Raw genomic sequence first — 19349 nt, 5'->3', positions numbered from 1 at the left:
GGAGAGATCATGTTAGCCTAAAGATTTCTGGGAATTCTTCATGAACCAGATGGGTTTTTAAAGTCAGCAGAGGTAACAAGATGAAAAAGACAACGATGCAAGGCTTTAAGAAAACAAGTACAAAGTTGGTGGAGCTGTCAATCAGTCCATCCATTCAGAAAACCATTTTGGAACCATGCCTCCAAAGGGATGGTTTGCCTTTTGACTGAGCTATATTACTACTGGAACCATACACCCAAGGAAATAAAAGAAAGAGGAAAATATATGTATGTATAATAATACTTGGTGACACAGTGGACAAGAGTGCTGGGTTTGAAGCCAGGATGACCCATTTTCCTGAGTTCAAATCTGGGCTTAGATACCTACTAGCTGTGTAATACTGGGCAAATAAATCACTTAACCCTGTTTACCTCAGTTCCTCATTTATAAAATGAGTTAGAGAAGGAAATGGCAAACTATACCAGTATCTTTCCCAAGAAAACCCCAAATGGGGTCACAAATAGTCTGACATGACTGAAGAACAAATAAAAATGCTTACTGTAGGTTTTTCTTTCTTCCTTCCCTCCTTCCTTCCTTCCCTCCTTCTTTCATTTCCTCCCTCCTTCCTTCCTTCATTCCTTCCTTGCTTCCTTCCTTCCTTCCTTTCTTCCTTCCTTCCCTCCCTCCCTCCTCCCTTCCTCCCTTCCTTTCTTTCTTCCTTCATGTCTTCCTTTCTTTTTTCCTTTCTTTCATTCTTTCTGGGCACTGAGTGTGCCCACCTACTGAGCCATTACTAAACAAATTCTGGTATATGAAAGTAACTGGAATATTATTATGGCATCAGAAAAAATAACATGAATGGTTTTTGATGCATGGTGAAGCAAACAGAATGAGGAAACCAATTTGTACAGCAACACTAAAGAATACTAAACACTGAAGAAAAACAGCTTTAGAACTCTGAACTCTAATCAACAACCATCAAAACATACATCATAGGTACTGATAATGAAACCAATCAACTAGCTCCTGCGCAACGAGGTGATGACTTAAAATGCAGAATGAAATATACATTTTCACAATGCTAATGTGAGGGTTTATCTTGATGGACAATGAATATTTGCTATGAGGGTTTTATTTTTCCTTTTTCTTAGTTCAATTTGGGGGGGGTATGGAAGGGAGAAGTAATTAACACTTGTAAAAATAAATATGCACATATATTTTAAGATCTTTTTTGTTTAAAGACTTGTTCAATGGAGCTAGCCTGAGTAGAGTTGGATTTGCAGGTGAACAGCAAAAGTGTTAATCTTTTACTGAAATTAAGAGGGCAACAAACAGATTCACTTAGATACGCAGAGCCAGATTTCTCACACTGAAAATGCTATTCTCATGATTCAAGAGGAAGTGGTGGAAGCAATTAATGTGTCAGGGTAGAGAAATTCAACCAAGAATTTTCCCTTGGGGACCTAAGAGTCCAGGTACCTGCCCTGTAATCATCTGAAGCTCCACCTCCAACAGTCCAGGGCCAATTTAATATTTGTACTCAAATGTGTTTCTCAGGTCTGGGCTCTCCAGATCTCAGCTGTCTTTCAGGACCACTGAGCCTTTTGGCACAAGTCCTGAATGAAGGTGAGTCCCTACTGATTTTTGGCAGGCTGAGAGTGGAAATAGCTGAGCCAATGGGATAAGGGAAAGGGCATGTCATTAAATTAGTTTAGGCTCTGATGTGGAATTTTGGATAGCAGTCCGTGGATAGAGATGAGCTAGGCATGTGTGTGTGTGTGTGTGTGTGTGTGTGTGTGTGTGTGTGTGTGTGTGTTTTGAGCGTTGGGGCATTACTAATCCAAGGCATCATGTCAGTCAAGGGTGTAGGCTTGCCCTGCTTTTGGGTATCTTGCCCTAATGGTCCCACAGTGAATCCTTGTGTTCATAACTATTAAACACTCTCTATCATCTCCCTCATTAAATGGCTGTTGCCCACAGTGCTGGGGTGCAGGTAACAGCTAGAACAAGTGGCAGCCAATTGTTCTTGATGTTCTTACACAGTAACCATTTGATGGGTCAGTGTTAGGTGCCAGATGCGTGCTACTAAGCACTCTTTTCTAGAGATGGGATTTACATTTAGGTAGGCAGTATTAGACCAGACCTGACCACAATTTAAGCATGACCCTGTTGTTTCTTACTCCTTGATTCTGATGCACTGTGGAGAAGCCTAAGCCAAAATTATGAACTGAAACAGGCATCTACAAATGCCTCTGTGAATCATAATGAAAGATGAAGGGGTAGAGAGCTAGGCTAATGGAGTGGCCCCACCATTGTATGATTTCCCTCATCTCCTTGACGGATCTCTTCTTTGTATTCACTCAAATTCTCTCACCAAGTGGGTCTGACACAAGATTATACCAACCCACTTCATAGGATTGGGTTCCCTTAAATATTTCAGTGATGATATCAGAAAAATCAGGTGCCACTAAGTTTGGCTGATTTCTATAGGCCTAGAGCTATAAGGAACCATTCCAGGAGAATCTCCTATAAAGAGAAGAGTCCAGAAGTTAGAGTCCTGTTCTATTTTACTGGTCTTTTCAGGTGATGTTTCTCCAGGATGTTTTTTTTTCAGGGAAAAGAACTGTAACAAATCATTTTAAATCCTGGATTTAATCATGGTCATGATTGAGGTGGAGGTAACATGAAATACAGGGAGAATTTGGAGGCATAAAGAACCTACTTATTCTATTATAAGCTCAGGGAGCAGGGTGGATATAAGGGGAACTAGGAAGAATCTAGACATTCGAGAAATGAATATGGAGGTGATAGACCTGCATTTGGGGTACTAAGTATAGGGTTCTTAAAGTCTTTGACTCAGTCAAGTCACAAACGAGAAAACAAAGCTGATCTTTTTACCTACAATACTTTGTACAATTGCCGTTGCTAAGCCACTAGATTAAGACTGTGTCCTGGTCAATTTTTATGAGTGCAGGGAAAAAAACCAACAACTTATAGCCATATCAATGACAAGCATGAGCATAACAATGCTACTTTAGTATTGCTGTAGAAGAAGAGTAAAGAAATGGAAGAGAAGATTGAAGGATTAGAGGTGATTGGATTGAAGAGATAGGGACTGTAGATGGTATGGAAAATGAAGATTAACTGCAAAATCAAGGAATTTGAGAAAGAAGGTATGGTGTAATAGGACAGAGGAGGTGGTCGCAATGATGAGTTTAGATTAGAAGAGTGAATAGAGATAGGAACTTGAGAACATGATAGACAAAAGATATAGGGGATAGCCCAGAGGTCATAGAACTAAGGGAACCCTCACGCTCCCATAATAATGTCAACAGAACAATACTGGTGAATTTTAGAACTTGAGGTAGGTATCCTATTCAGTCACACAAGAAATGGCAGGTCCTAAAGAAAAAGCTAGACAGGATAAAGGAAGTAATCATGCCTTGGGAAATTCATGTACATTTAGTAAGAACTACAACTCATGTGTAAAATTAGCCCCTTTTATTTTTAAGTCAACAGGTCAGAAGAAGAAAGAAATTTTTAAAGCAGTTCCTCATAGCAGCCTTAGTTCTTCAGTTCAAGCATCCCAGCTCTGCATTAGCCATGGTGATGGCCAATGGCACAGTCTTTATGCCATCCATACTGACACTGATTGGGATCCCTGGCCTGGAGTCTGTTCAGTGCTGGATTGGGATTCCATTCTGTGCTATATATGTCATTGCCCTCATTGGGAATTACATACTCCTAGTGATCATTCAATCTGAACATAGTCTTCACAAGCCCATGTACCTCTTTCTAGCCATGCTGGGAATCACTGACATTGCTCTTAGCACTTGCATTCTTCCCAAGATGTTGGGTGTTTTTTGGTTTCATCTGCAGGAGATCCAGTTTGATGTATGTCTGCTGCAGATGTGGCTTATCCACACGTTCCAGTGCATAGAGTCTGGTATCCTCTTGGCTATGGCTGTGGACCGCTATGTAGCCATCTGTGACCCCCTGAAACATGCCACCATCTTTACCTCACAACTTCTCACTCAGATAGGGGTTGGAGTCACTCTGAGAGCAGGTATCCTTATGGCCCCCTGCCTTTTGCTCATTAAATGTCGACTTAAATATTACCGAACCACTGTCATCTCTCACTCCTACTGTGAGCACATGGCCATTGTGAAGCTGGCTGCTGAGGACATCCAAGTCAACAAGGCTTATGGTCTGTTTGTGGCCTTTTCTATCCTGGGATTTGATGTCATCTTGATCCTCTTGTCCTATGTTCGGATCTTCATTGCTGTCTTCCATCTGCCCCAGAAGGAGGCTCGACTCAAGGCCTTCAATACTTGTATTGCCCATATTTTTGTCTTCTTGGAGTTCTACATTCTCGCCTTCTTCTCCTTTTTCACTCACAGGTTTGGGTTCCATATCCCCCCCTATGTCCATATCCTTATCTCTAACCTTTATCTCCTAGTTCCACCTCTTCTTAACCCCATTGTTTATGGAGTAAAGACCAAGGAGATCAGGGAACAGGTAGTTAAATTGATCAGTTTCAAGAACTCAGCCTAATCTGTTGTCTCTCAAATAATGTAGGACATAATTGAGAGACAGCTAAATCACATTGTAAGTCTGTTCCTTTCTTAGTTGTGTGGTTCCTGAGATATATCACTTTTGGAGATGTCACTCAGTTTCTTAGCTAATAGTAAAGACCACATTACCATCATGTCTGATTACCCTGAGGAAAAATTGATGGTTAAAAGAATAGTGAGCTATAAGGTCATGCATGTATGCTGGAGACACAGCTCATTCCAAGGCATCATCAGAGTTGTTGCCTTTCTTCATATCACAGATCAAAAACTTCCTGCTCCTAGAAGTCTCTCCTATGTGACTGATGAGGAAATGGGCTTTTAGAGCTTATCTAAACTAAGAATCTTGGCCTTCTGGAGCCAACATGTTCTCTCATGGTACCTAGCAGAACTCATTGCATCCAGGCTTTTGGCTCATAAATCTCCTCATCACATTAGAAAAGAGATTTAGAGTTAAAATATCAGCCTGACATTGAAAGCCCTTCACATTTAGCCCCTACCTACTTTTTCCTCTTCATGAAATCTCTATTTTAGTCAAATGGATCTGATGGCTGTTCCCATTTCTCACACACCGGAATGTTCCTCACCTCATCTTGAGTTTCTTCACCTACCCTCCCACCCCCAACCCTTTAAAGCACCCCTTAGGTGGCAGCCCCTCCATAATGCCTTCCCTCTTGAAATTACTTTGTATAAACATTTCTGTTTTGTAATTACATCTCTAACTTCAAGGTATATACCTTCAGTTAGAATATAAATGCCTCGAGGGCAGAAACTGTTTGTTTTGGCTTTATATCTCCCATAATGCATCCTTCATTGCCATAGATCTTTATATAGAAAAATAGATCTGGAGAAGGAAGATACCTCAGGGGCCATCTCCTTCTCTCTCACTTTACAAATGAGGAAACTGAGGCCCAGGGAAGTAAAGTGACTTGGGAAAAGTCACACAGGTATTAAAACCCCAGAAGCAGGCTTTTAAGGAAGGCACAAGGGCCCAGTACTGGCTTTGGAATCAGAAGACCAGGGTAAAAATTTGTATTGGCAATCAAAATGGGTTTGAGTGATATGCTTGTGACATCAGGCACGAGGGCCCAGCACTGGTTTTGGAATCAGAAGACCAGGATGAAAATCTGTATTGGCAATCAAAATGAGTTTGAGTGACATGCTTGTGATATCAGAGGCTTTTAGTCCACATGGGTTTAAGTTGCATTTTCGTGACGATTTTAGGTCACGTGGGTGAGTCACATGTGTGACTCACCTTTGATCCCGAACAAGATATATAAAAACAGGAGTTGGCTTTCTTTTTTTCAGAGCTCTGAGCTGCAGCAGTAGTCACGTGTGACTCTCAGCCAGCTGTTATTGAGCTCCCGGCTGAACTCAGATGTTGGTAACTGTGAATTGTATTTGGTCTGTTTATAAATGTATGTTTGTAATTTGTTTGTATTCGCTCTGAAGTTCAGGGTGCTGGCTTTTTCCCCCTGAACTAAGTGAATGATGTTTGTAAGCTGGATTAAAGTAACATTGTTAACCCCTTAACATTGCTTTCCTTGGCAAAACAGACCAAAAGGACCTGGGTTTGCAGCGTTCTGTGGGCTGGTTGTTGTTGGTTTTACACCCCCCACAGCAGCTGCTAGCCAGATTGTTGAAACAAAATCCTGCATCTGGTTGTCTGCTATAAAAAATTATTTGTAAAAGTCTGCAGTTCTTGCTTGTATTTTCATTGAGGATAGGATTGTAAGTAATTTTAGAAAGGTTTGGTGAAAATGAGAAAGTAAGCATAGGAATAATTAATTAATGATTAATTGGCACACCTCTTGCACACCTCATGTGGATAGTAATATAGTCCATATTTTCCCCATTCATTTGGTACATTTGTATTCCTAATATCTCTGTAAAAATTACCTCATTATGCTGCCAAGACTGTATTGACTTCCAACATGGATTTCCTTTATGTGTACTTGACTTAGCCTAACTGGGACGAACCAGGAAAAGGTCCCTCTCCTACTAATTTCTTCTATAAATGGACTTGGGATGATATAGCTAAGTTGCACATGTTTCTTGCAGATTTTTTTCCATTGCTTTTCACTATTTTATGAATGTTGTGACTCATCCTCTGTCAAACTCGTCCAAGACATTTGATGAATGAGTCTGTTTACACTTGTGTATTGGGTTGCTAATTCTTGCTGGTTTCTTATGTCTTTCTTATGGCAGTGACTACTTTTTAAAGATTAAGTTTCTGAAATAAATAGTGATAGCGGTATAATTATCTTAGAAACTTTACATGTCTCATTTTTTCCATCAATAATTTGTTAGATAATTTGATTTGAAACTGCCAGAATTTTGTGAGGTGCCCTCTTTATGCCTTTTTCTAGGTTGATGCTGATATTCTCTTTTGCTTCAATCAATTTATGGGCTAACTACACACAGGCAGCCAAGTATGATAATTCTATGCCCATCAATCAGTTATTTTTCTCTGTTAAAAACAATCTCCTTTTTTGATGTTGTTGCTTTGTACTAGATGCTAAGGATACCAAAAAGGGTCTCAAAAAAGTCTTTATCTCAAGGAGCTCATAGTCTAATGGCGTAGACAACATGCAAAAAACCCCAGCTATATGCAAACAAGATACAGAAAGAATAAATTGGTGATAGTCTTAGAATGAAGGCATTAAAAATAAGGGTAGGGGGCGGAGCCAAGATGGCGGCTGGTAAGCACGGACTAGAGTGAGCTCCGTACCCAAGTCCCTCCAAAAACCTATAAAAATGGCTCTGAACCAATTCTAGAACGGCAGAACCCACAGAACAGCAGAGGGAAGCAGGGCTCCAGCCCAGGACAGCCCGGATGGTCTCTGGGTGAGCTCTATTCCACACGGAGCTGGGAGCTGGGAGCTGGGAGCTGGGAACGGAGTGGAGCAGAGCCCAGCCTGAGCGGTGTGGACGATCCAGACCGGAAGCCGGGCGGAGGGGGCCCTAGCGCCCTGAATATGTGAGCTGCGGCAGTTACCAGACCCCTCGACCCACAAACACCAAAGACTGCGGAGAAGGTTAGTGGGAAGAGCTGCGGGAGTGGAAGGAGTTCACGGTTCGGCTTCCAGCCCCGGGGGCAGCGGAGGTGGGGCAGCTACAGCTGTTGTTACTTCCGGCTCCAGGCCCACCTGGTGGGAGGAATTAAGTGGCGGATCGCAGCAGGGGTGCACAGCCTGCCGAAGATCTGAGCCCAGTCTGGACTGGGGGTCCTTGGGGAAGGAGGAGTGCGGCTCTGACAGAGCTGGCACCTCCCCCCCAAACGTAGAACATAGAACTCTGTAATCTACAAGCAGACATACCCCACTGAAAAACTCAAGGGTCAAGTTAGTTAGTTGGGAATATGGCCAGGACGCGAAAACGCGCCCAGATTCAGTCTCAGACTTTGGATTCTTTCTTTGGTGACAAAGAAGACCAAAACATACAGCCTAAAGAAGACAACAAAGTCATAGAGCCTACAACCAAAGCCTCCAAGAAAAACATGAACTGGCCCCAGACCATAGAAGAACTCAAAAAGGATTTGGAAAAGCAAGTTAGAGAAGTAGAGGAAAAATTGGGAAGAGAAATAAGAAGGATGCGAGAAAACCATGAAAAACAAGTCAATGACTTGCTAAAGGAGACCCAAAAAAATACTGAAAAATACAGTGAAGAAAACAACACCTTAAAAAATAGACTAACTCAAATGGCAAAAGAGCTCCAAAAAGCCAATGAGGAGAAGAATTCCTTGAAAGGCAGAATTAGCCAAATGGAAAAGGAGGTCCAAAAGACCACTGAAGAAAATACTACTTTAAAAATTAGATTGGAGCAAGTGGAAGCTAGTGAATTTATGAGAAATCAGGATATTATAAAACAGAACCAGAGGAATGAAAAAATGGAAGACAATGTGAAATATCTCCTTGGAAAAACCACTGACCTGGAAAATAGATCCAGGAGAGATAATTTAAAAATTATTGGACTACCTGAAAGCCATGATCAAAAAAAGAGCCTAGATACCATCTTACAGGAAATTATCAAGGAGAACTGCCCTGATATTCTAGAGCCACAGGGCAAAATAGAAATTGAAAGAATCCATCGATCGCCTCTGCAAATAGATCCCAAAAAGAAATCTCCTAGGAATATTGTTGCCAAATTCCAGAGCTCCCAGATCAAGGAGAAAGTACTGCAAGCAGCCAGAAAGAAACAATTTGAGTATTGTGGAAACCCAATCAGAATAACCCAAGATCTGGCAGCTTCTACATTAAGAGATCGAAGGGCTTGGAATGCGATATTCCGGAGGTCAATGGAGCTAGGATTAAAACCTAGAATCACCTACCCAGCAAAACTGAGTATCATGTTCCAAGGCAAAATATGGATTTTCAATAAAATAGAGGACTTTCAAGCTTTCTCAGTGAAAAGACCAGAACTGAATAGAAAATTTGACTTTCAAACACAAGAATCAAGAGAAGCATGAAAAGGTAATCAAGAAACGGAAATTGCAAGGGACTTACTAAAGTTGAACTGTTTTGTTTACATTCCTACATGGAAAGATGATGAGTATGATTCATGAGACCTCAGTATTAGGGTAGTTGAAGGGAATATGCATATATATATATATGTTTAAGTATATATATAAGTGAATGTGTATGTATGTATGTAACTATGTGTATATGTATGTATGTGTATGTATGTGTATATATATATGTAAAAGAGAGAGAGCAGACACAGGGTGAGTTGAGGATGAAGGGAAGATATCTAAAAGAAATAAAATGAAATTAAGGGATGAGAGAGTAACATACTGAGAGAGGGAGATAGGGAGAGATAGAATGGGGTGGATTATCTCGCATAAAGGTGGCAAGAGGAAGCAGTTCTATGGGAGGAGGGGAGAGGGCAGGTGAGGGGGGAATGAGTGAACCTTGCTCTCATCAGATTTGGCCTGAGGGGGAATACCATACATACTCAGTTGGGTATCTTACCCCACAGGAAAGAAGAGGGAGGAAGATAAAAAAAAAATAAAAGGTAGGGGGATGATGGAGTGGAGGACAGATGGGGGTGGAGGTAATCAAAACAAACACTTTGGAAAGGGGACAGGGTCAAGGGAGAAAATTCAATAAAGCGGGATGGGTTGGGAAGGAGCAAAATGTAGTTAGCCTTTCACAACATGAGTATTGTGGAAGGGTTATACATAATAATACATGTGTGGCCTAGGTTGAATTGCTCAACTTCTTAGGGAGGGTGGGTGGGAAGGGAAGAGGGAAGGGAATTTGGAACTCAAAGTTTTAAAATCAGATGTTCAAAAACAAAAAAACTTTTTGTATGCAACTAAAAAATAAGATACACAGGCAATGGGGCGTAGAAATTTATCTTGCCCTACAAGAAAGGAAGGGAAAAGGGGATGAGAGGGGAGGGGGGTGATAGAGGGGAGGGCTGACTGGGGAACAGGGCAACCAGAATATACGCCATCTTGGAGTGGGGGGGGAGGGCAGAAATGGGGAGAAAATTTGTAATTCAAACTGTTGTGAAAATCAATGCTGAAAACCAAATATGTTAAAGAAATAAATTGCATTTAAAAAAAAAAAATAAATAAAAATAAGGGTAGGGGGCTGAAAAAAGTTTCTTGCAGAAAGTGGGACTTTAGGTGAAATTTGAAGGAAGCCAGGCAATCTGGGAGGCAGAGTTGAGGAGGAAAAACATGCCAGCCATGAGGAAGGGGTAGCCAAGGAAAAATTTCAGAATTGGGAAATGGAGTATTGTGCTTGAGAAAAAACATCGGAGGCAATGGATTACAAAATACATGGAGAGTTGTAATGTGTAAGAAGACTGGAAAGTCAGGAAGGGGCCAGGTTATGAAGGCATTCAAAAGAAAAACAGATATTTTTATATTTGATTCTGGACAAGTGATAGGGAGCCACTATAGTTTATTGAATAAAGGGGGGAAGGTGATATGATCAAACTTTCATTTTAGGGAGATCAACTTGATAATTCAGTAGTTGATGGATTGGACTGGGGAGAGAGACTTGTGGCCGGGAGATCAGTTAGCAGCTGTTATAGTAGTTCAGGTCTGAGCTGATAAGAGCCTTCACTAGAGTGATGGCAGTGTCAGAAGCAAGAAGGAGGCTTATATGAAAGATAATCTCAATGCAGAAGCAACAAAATTTGACAACTTACTGGATATGAGGAGTGAGAGTAAGGAATTAAGGTTTACAGCCATTTCATTCCATTTAGCCCCTTTTTATCAATAATATCACGGATAATGATAATAAATATAAGCATAAATATTAGTATTTTGAAAATGGCACTCAACTCCCCACCCCCAACCCCCTTTGGGTCATAGTATCCCCTCTGTAGGCTTCTACTCCAAAGTAGAATTATTTGCAAAATTCAGGGCTTAATTCAATCTTCTCAACTCCTTCTTATTTGGGAAGATGAGACATTGGTCCCTCACTATATCCCAAAGGCTGTCTTTATTTTCCTGCTGAATCGGTAACCAAAGGACCTAGCTTGTGAGCAACCCGGACCCACAACAGAAGACAGGGTCTATCCAACACCCATCACAGTCCCTGAAAGGCAAGCTTAATCCATGGCCCATGGGGGCCTAGATGAGCCCCCATGAACAGTAACATCCAGGCAGGAGATAAGGCTAGACCAGCAGGTAGTGATCAGGCAGTCTAATTGAGAAAATGAGCCTGAGCAGGAGACAGGGCCAGACTAGCAGACAGGGAACACAGTTATCAGGCATAATCATAAATCCACTGCTGAAGACAAAGCCAAACTAGTATCTGACTAGCCCATTTTTTATGCAGTAATTAGGCTGCCCATATTTCAAAAAAAAGGACCCAGGCAGGCTGTGCCCAAAGCAGAGTATAAGAAGGGTTCAAACCAATATCCAGAGATCCCAGTATCCAGTCAGACATGCCCAAACCTCAGAAGGAGCTGCAGCAGGAGAAAGAGACAGGGAAGTGAGGAATCTAGGTGATTGTAGGAAGTCAGCTAACATTTCAATCAACAACATCTAATTGGGGCCTACCAGCATAGCAGCAAAGTTCAGGACTGACAAGAAAAAGGGGTAAGGGACAAGGGTCAATGCCAAAATCTAAGTTGGTTCACCAGGACACTGAGTCAAAATATAGGAATTCCTGCAGAGTGAGGGTCCTTAGACCCTGCATACAGTACAAAGCAGGACCCCCACCATAAAAAAAAGTATAGGAAGAAGTAGTACAGAAAACCCCAATGCAGAAACTGGAAATATGAATTGACAGAAGAAAATGCCAAAATACATTGAAGAAATACAATAGATTGAAGGAAGCCAATTAGGAAAGCCAAAAATAGAAAAATAATATTAAAAAATACAGGCAAAGGCTCAGAAAAGATTAATGGTTTGGCCAAAATAATGCCTGGAAGAAATGAAATAAGAGATATAAAATAAAAAGCTAAATGAAATGAGACCTAGGGAGGAAAGAAGGGGAAGAAGAATAAATGGTTTAAAGAAGGTAGTAAAATTTACTTGATTTGGGCTCTTTAAAAATTAGAATTAGACAAACAGAAAATCATGACTCCATGAAACAATAAGAAATAGTTAACCAAAAAAAAGATTGAACAACTTGAAGAAAATATATTATAGATTTTTTAAAAAAAATCTAGATAATAACATAAGGAGAAAATAGCATAAGAATCTGTGTACCTGAAAATTATGATCCAAAAAATATTTTTAAGCTTTTGGCTATCTCTAATTGTGTTAAGATCGATTTTGTAGAAAATTTTTAGCAGAGAAGAAGATTTCTACAAGTGACTTGAACCAGAGAAGAATTGCCCTGAGACCACACCAAAACCAGAGAGTAACATCAGACTTTCCAAAGAACCAGAGGGACGAGATTTTATTTTACTGTTGCACCTTTTCCCTACATGACTTTTACCTGTAAAGTCTACTTATCAAAGGGGATTACCTGCTTTGATTTTATCAAAATGTTATAAAAGGGGATTTTTTTTGTCAAAGCTCTTGTACACCTTTCCCCCCTCATAAGTCCCATACTTAGAAACCCTTAGTGAAATGTTGGTCATATCAGTTAGTGAGTCATTGAAGAGGCTGTGCCTCTCAATAGAATCACATAGATGAATGAGAGAAATGATTATTAATTATTAATAACCAGTGCTTTGGAGAGATCCAGAGTTCTCCCTATTTTTCTAAAGTCCTAATTTTAAAAGTTCAGTCTGTTGAAGGACATTGCTGATAATGAGATTGGACTAACTTTCTTTTTCAGACTCCCCCCCCCCCAAGGGAGGGTAGGTATTATATTTTACTCAGCCTTGGGTGGGGCATAAATGTTTTGTCTAAATTACCCAAGGCTCCAAGGTTCAGGGTAGTCTGGGAATGGAGATAGTTTCTCTTGAGCCCACCTCCATGACTGTCTTTGGTCTAAGACAGAGATGGCCAAATGACCATATTTTTATTAAAATGCTAGCATTATTAATAAAATGATCAAATTAACCCCCCCCAACAACAAAGTCAGAATACTACAACTTATTAGAATCTACTGTACAAAGTTATAAGCTAACAGAACTGAGAACACAAAAGAAAGACTATCTTAAAAAATATAAAATACTTAAAATAACAGAATAGAGATAACAAGTAATCTAATATCAGAATAAGAATTAGAATTAGCTGAAATACAACTACCAAAGAGGGTAAGGGAAACTCCAGGTCCAGATGGATTCATAGGAGAATTCTTCCAAATCTCTTTCATGTGTGGCCTTTTAGTATATCTCATGTATGTGTCACCTATGTCCCTAACTGTGATCCTTAGTGAAGCAACTTTCTGACTGTGCATGTTTTCCTTTGTCTCCCAGACTCTAGGCACCAAAGAGAGATAGTAGAATAGCTGGAATAGCCCCAGGGACCTTCCCATAAATATCCCTTGCCATGGGTCCCATATTATTCATGCATTGTTGTTTTTTTGGACAGGGCCAAACACCATAATTTATGCTCTCATTCTCTCTCATTTGTAGAGTGTGTCCTTTTATCTTTGGAAAGGTACATAGAAGAGAATAGTGTTAAAGCAGTTATAATGGGATTCCTGTCATTAGTCCTTTGAAGTACCAAAGATTCAAATTCACTTGAAGGGCAGTCAGGAGTAAATGCTATTTTCTTTAGCCACAATAAGATGGTATGTCACATGTCAAGGCTTCTACCCCTTGTTATCTTGGGACCTGGCAACTTTGGTAATGCTCCTCAATTAAAATTGTATTTGAGGAGCAGGATGCAGAAAAAAAGGGTTAGGAGATTTGGAAATTCAGATTTTACCGCAGATAGTGACTTGGCCACTTTATATTCTAACTTTTGCAACTGAAAATTTTATTTTATTTTAATTAAATTTTATTTGATATAACACAGTGCTGGTACATAGTAAGTGCTTAATAAACATCTCTTGATGGATTGATGTGCTTTTTGAGGGAATCCTTTGGGGATAACATGAAAGGGGATGAAGGCTGTGATTCTAAGCCGGTGGAACAATACAAGTAAAGAAGACAGAGGATTCATCGACAGCTCCTAGATAGGGATATAGAACTCAGGATGCCAAGAAAAGGCTATGTGCTTAGTTGAGGTGAACCGGTGTAGCCGTAGTAGGCAGAATGCTGGAGAAGACATCAGAATTCAAATCCTGGCTTGTTCTAATGTCTAATACCTTAGTGACTTTTGAAAAATCATTTAGCAGAACTAGTAAAATGATATACACAATGACTTGAACAGTTAAAATGGAAAGGACAGCAGTGATTAAAAAATACAAAAGTAAAAAAAAAGAAAAAGAGACCTGAAGGCTATGTAAGTGTGACTAGAGCAAAAGAAAATTTCCTTGTGTATTGCTAATCACCTTCCTGACAAAGTTTAGCCTGTGTGAATCTTGGCCACATAAGTAAATAGGCTGATGTCCTTGGAGGTAATTTGTGATGGCTCCTGGTCCTTCTTAGATCTTAGAGCTTGTTCCCTTCCAAGTATCATTTGTATCTATTCCCTAAAAACATCACATTATACAGGCCCCAAGTGCAGCTAGACTGACAATGCTTGCTGTCCTTCCCACATCAGAGTCCTATAGGTCTGTAGGGATCTCTCTGCATTCTGGCCCAATGAGGCTGCCATCATACTCCCCAGAGGAGTTTAAGCCCCTATGCCAACCTGGAGCTGTCCCAGGCCAATTGACTCTGAAGCAGCAAATTAGATGGTCACCAGGGCAAATGAGCCTTGGAGGAACCTCGTGCCCCAGGGAATTTACAGTGCTAGGAAAGCAGCCCAGGGCTGTCATAGCTACTAGTCTGTCCCTGATCTCTAGCCCTGTTTCTTCTTCTCTTCCACCTGTTGCCCCAAGGGTGTGAGAAACAGCAGAGAAGGCACAGGTAATTCCTATAGCCAGGAAAATGGCCTTCCTGGGTAATTCCTGTTACAAAGTATACTCTTCCCAGCTGGGATTGCTATATAGAAGTCTCTGCTTAGTAGGTGTCTGCTCCCTTAAGCCTGTAAATGACTCTTAGTTAAGTAAATAGATTAGGGACTGGATGAGGGTGGAGAACATTAGGAAGAGGCAGGATATTCAGAGATATGTCTGGAGGCCATACATACCTATGAGCCAAATGTAAAACATAATTGCTACAATAACTAATGAGTTCTTAATCTAATATAATGGGAGCTAAAACGAAGAAGGCAATAGACATAGTGTCCTCTGATGTTATCAGGGCCCATTTGGAGTGCCATATTCAGTTTGTGGCATCACAATTTTTAAAGGACATTGTCAAGTTACCCAGTATAAAGTGGAATATGGAAAATAAGATCAAGAAGACAAAAGATGGGTGCAAGGAGCTGGGATATTGAGCCTGAGAAGAAATCTAGAAAGGCAGAAAGTTAAAATCTTCTGGTATTTGAAATGTGTTTTTAATGTAGAATAGTAAATGTTCATGATTATTTAACATGAGAGATCATGTTGCATGATGAATAGAGAGTCAGCCTCCAAGTCAGGAAGATATGAGTTCAAATTCTGCCTCTGTAGCATCCTGTGTGACCCTGAGCCAATGACTTAATTTCTCTGTGCCACAGACAACTTTCTATTATTTTAAAGTGTGCCCAGTAAGGACTCACCTGCATTGATATAGGAAATTAACTCAGAGTTGTGTATATGTGTGTGCGCCAGACATGTCATATATATGTGTGTAAGTTTGCAATTATAAATGTATTCAACCCTTCAAGGTTTACAAAGTACATTTTTTCTGCTTGGCCCCAGAATACAGGAAGAAAAAAATGAATGGAAGCTAGAGTCAGATGTCATGAAGAACTCCTGACCAGTAAGAACAACAACAGCAAGCAGGCAGGAATATGATCAAGGTACCAGGTAAGATAGCGAGGATGTTTTTAAGCAAAAACCAAATGGACACTTATCAGCAGCATCTTGGTCAATGCTACGGGTGACAGCATCCCTGTCAAGTGTAGGAGTTGGGCTAGATGACCCCTAAAGACCCTTCTATTTCTAAAATCTTAGGATTTCATGATGCTATATGTTAGAACACTGGGCTTGTAGAGTTTAATGCCTCTAGATGAGCCTGAAGCAAAAGCCATATGTGAGGAAATTCTTCAGATATTGTAAAAAGTATTTTGCACACCAAAATGTGCTCTATGTAAGCTTTGGTCAGTAAGCATTTTTTAAGCACCTACTAAGTGCCAGGTACTATGCTATGTGTGGGGTTAGGAAAAAAAGAACATATTATTAATTCCTTGGTAATCTTCCTGCTTACTCCTCCCCATGTTTTCCTATGCTCTGTCTCCTCTTTACCTTTGCAATAGCAAACCTCAATATAGTTGTGGTTGGATTGTCAATGAATTGACCAAAAATTCTTTGCTGTGCATGACTTCTGAACCTAGCCTGGTGCTTAGCTTTGCAGCATAAATGCTTTCTCAAGAGATTCAAAGATTTTTGGGAGGAGATAAGATGATACATGAGACTACAGAGAAAACAAAGCACCAGAAACCAGGGACAAAATTATACAAGCTGTGGAAAAGCCCATCTATGATATCTAGGAAGTATTTTTGTCCCTTGTGCTTAGATGGATTTGTGTATAAATTGCCCAAAGACCACAGTACCATGTTCCCTCTTTCCTTGGTGTCTGCCAGTAGCACTCATTCTAGCACTCTGGGCAATGGGGCTTCAGCGTAGGGAGTTTGCCTGGATGATGGTCTGCCGAACAATTAATCAGTCTTTGCCCAAAGCAAAGTGGAAAGCAGGGCTAGCTCCTGCCAGGCAATTCATTGCTCACACAGAACAGATGCTAATCCTAAAATGGAGAATTCAGAGTTGGGGCATTTCTTTTCTTCAATGACAGAATGAAAAGGATGCCTTGCGCACTTCCTTATTGCTAAGTACCTAGGATAGGTAATGGAAGAAGTATGTCCAAACATCCTTCTATCCTGTATTATGAAGATTCAGTTCTTTGGGTGCAGGTAAAAGTTGGTGCATATAAGGAACAATAAAGTAAGCAGGATTAACAGGATGACAAGCTCTGAGGTCTCAGGCATGACTTAGATGATGATATAAGAGTTAGAGTAAAATCACTCAAATTAAATTATCAACAAAATGCTTTGTAAACTCTAAGATGTTTCATAAATATCACTTAATAATAACAATAATAATAATAACAATAACCAACAAGCAAGCAAATATTCATTAAGCACCTACTGTATTCCAAGCACTGTGTTAGGTACTTGGGATACAAATATGAAGAATGAAAATGAATGATACCATTCTTACTCTCAAATAACATGTATAATGGAAGAGGCAAAAAGTACATATACAAATTTGTGCAGAATACGCATAAATAAAATAAATACAAATAAATTAAAATGTAGGGTAACATACAAGGTATGTAGGAAAGAAGAGCATGAGCTTTTGGGGGGGGGGGATCAGGAAAGTGTCTTTAATAACATCAGCACCTTACACTATAAGGACCAAAAAGCTCCAAAAGAATTACATGAGGAAAGGATCACAGATTTAGAGGAGGGTGGGACCTCAGAGATCATGAAATTCAATATCCTCATTTTATAAATGAGGACATCAGCTCAGAAAATTTGAACGACTCCTGCTGTTAAATAAGTGTGAAGTGGCATAGCAAGGTTCTCTGTTTAAAAACACTCAGGAAATGTGATTGTCCACATATGTGAATTTTCCAAATAAATTAGGCTTATCCCCTTCAAGTGCTAATATGTTAAGTTTTATCTAATATGGATGGAAATCTTTTGAAAATTTCTCTACCCTAGGAAACAATGGAAAATTAGCATAGGTACATTGTTTGTAGAGTCTCATTATCATCATTATAAACTTCAGTTTCCAGACTCTGGTCCATCTATGGTCTTGGAGTTGATGAGGTACAGAGATGTACCTAAACTAACTAGCATAGGGTCAAAGGGGCATTGGTCAAGAGCACTGGCAGCCAATGAGATATGCATCCTCTGCACAATCATCAATGAGTGTGCATAGATAAATAGAAATATAGATAGATAAGATAAGATAAGATAAGATAAGATATAAATATGTGCATATTATGGGAAAAGGAGAGAGGACTAATAAGTAAAGAGATTAAGGAAGACAGCAGTTTTGATGAGAAAAGTTTATGAGTGAGAGAAGACAATGTAGAGCACAATTGTCTGACCATGATCCTCAGGGTTCCATTGCTAAGACATGCTTCTGGTACAAAGATTGGAATTTTGAGGGATAGGTTCTATTCCATTCTATCATAACTGAGCCCATGGTGGAGTGATCCTCTGTGCTTTCTTGTCCCACTTTCTATCCCAGCCCACCCCCAAATAGACAGCTATCAGACTGTTCTCAGGGCTGCTGCAACCTCTTACCCCAACACACCTGAAGTCAGCCTTTATCTGAGCTGCTGCTTTCCAACCCTGCTCCCCTATATAAGTAAATTTGCCCAAGACACTAGTTAACAAGCTCTGATGCCATGAATGCTTCTGCATTCAGTAATCCTAAACTGCTGGACATTTAAGGTACTTATGTCTGTTTTTTATGCTGCTATTTTATGTTCTGAGATAGCATTTTTCATCTTCTGGTAAGAGTTTCTCCACCAGAAATGACATAAATTACAAATCCTTCTGGTTCTCTAGTTCCCTCACTCTGCAATGCACACTCTGCTCTAACATGGTGTGAATATATGTGTGTGTGCTCCCCATTCCTCTGCACATCATGTGTATGTTAAAGATTGTTGAAACATGATTGATCCTTCCTCTGATCATTTTCTCCATGTTCTAAAAAGACATTGATATTCCAGTTCTACTCAATGAGCATTTATTAAGCATGTCTTATGTGAAAAGCAGCATAGTATAGTGGGTTAGGGAGCTGACCAAAAAGCTAGCAAGACCCAGGTTCAATTATTGCCTCTGACACATGCTAGTAGTCTTATTCTGGGCAAGTCACTTAACCTATTGGTACTCTAGGCAATTTTCTAAGACTAGAAATTGCACAGAAGGTGTGACCTTCATTGATAGAGGGAGTTTTCTCATTTGGAAAAGTTTTATTTCTATGAAATCACAAGTCTAGTCATTAACCCTGTACTTACATGTGTAGCCATAATGGCTTTTGTTTTCTTTGAATGGCTCAGCTTGCCTCGTTGGGCCTCTGGACACTGTGGCTTGCTCTTCCGGGGCAGGAGGCCCGGGGAGCATGCCGGGAGGCAGACGGCTTCCTGTGTGGGGAGTCATGGGGCTGGCTGAGGGGAGGTGTTAGCTCCAGAACCTGGTCTACCCTAGGGGGAGGAGCCAACTCA

General features: G+C 40.3%; 1 protein-coding gene across 1 annotated transcript; it reads left to right on the top strand.

Moving 5' to 3' along the window:
- Window positions 1–3582: 3582 nt before the first annotated feature.
- Window positions 3583–4533, top strand: LOC118839520 (olfactory receptor 52A5-like). Its single transcript, XM_036746987.1, has one exon. It carries the CDS (start codon window positions 3583–3585, stop codon window positions 4531–4533), a length of 951 nt encoding a protein of 316 aa, XP_036602882.1.
- The last annotated feature ends 14816 nt before the right edge of the window (window positions 4534–19349 follow it).

The sequence above is a fragment of the Trichosurus vulpecula genome, chromosome 2 (assembly GCF_011100635.1).
Source record: "Trichosurus vulpecula isolate mTriVul1 chromosome 2, mTriVul1.pri, whole genome shotgun sequence".
NCBI lineage: Eukaryota > Metazoa > Chordata > Mammalia > Diprotodontia > Phalangeridae > Trichosurus > Trichosurus vulpecula.
This window is presented reverse-complemented; position numbering and strand designations above follow the sequence as displayed.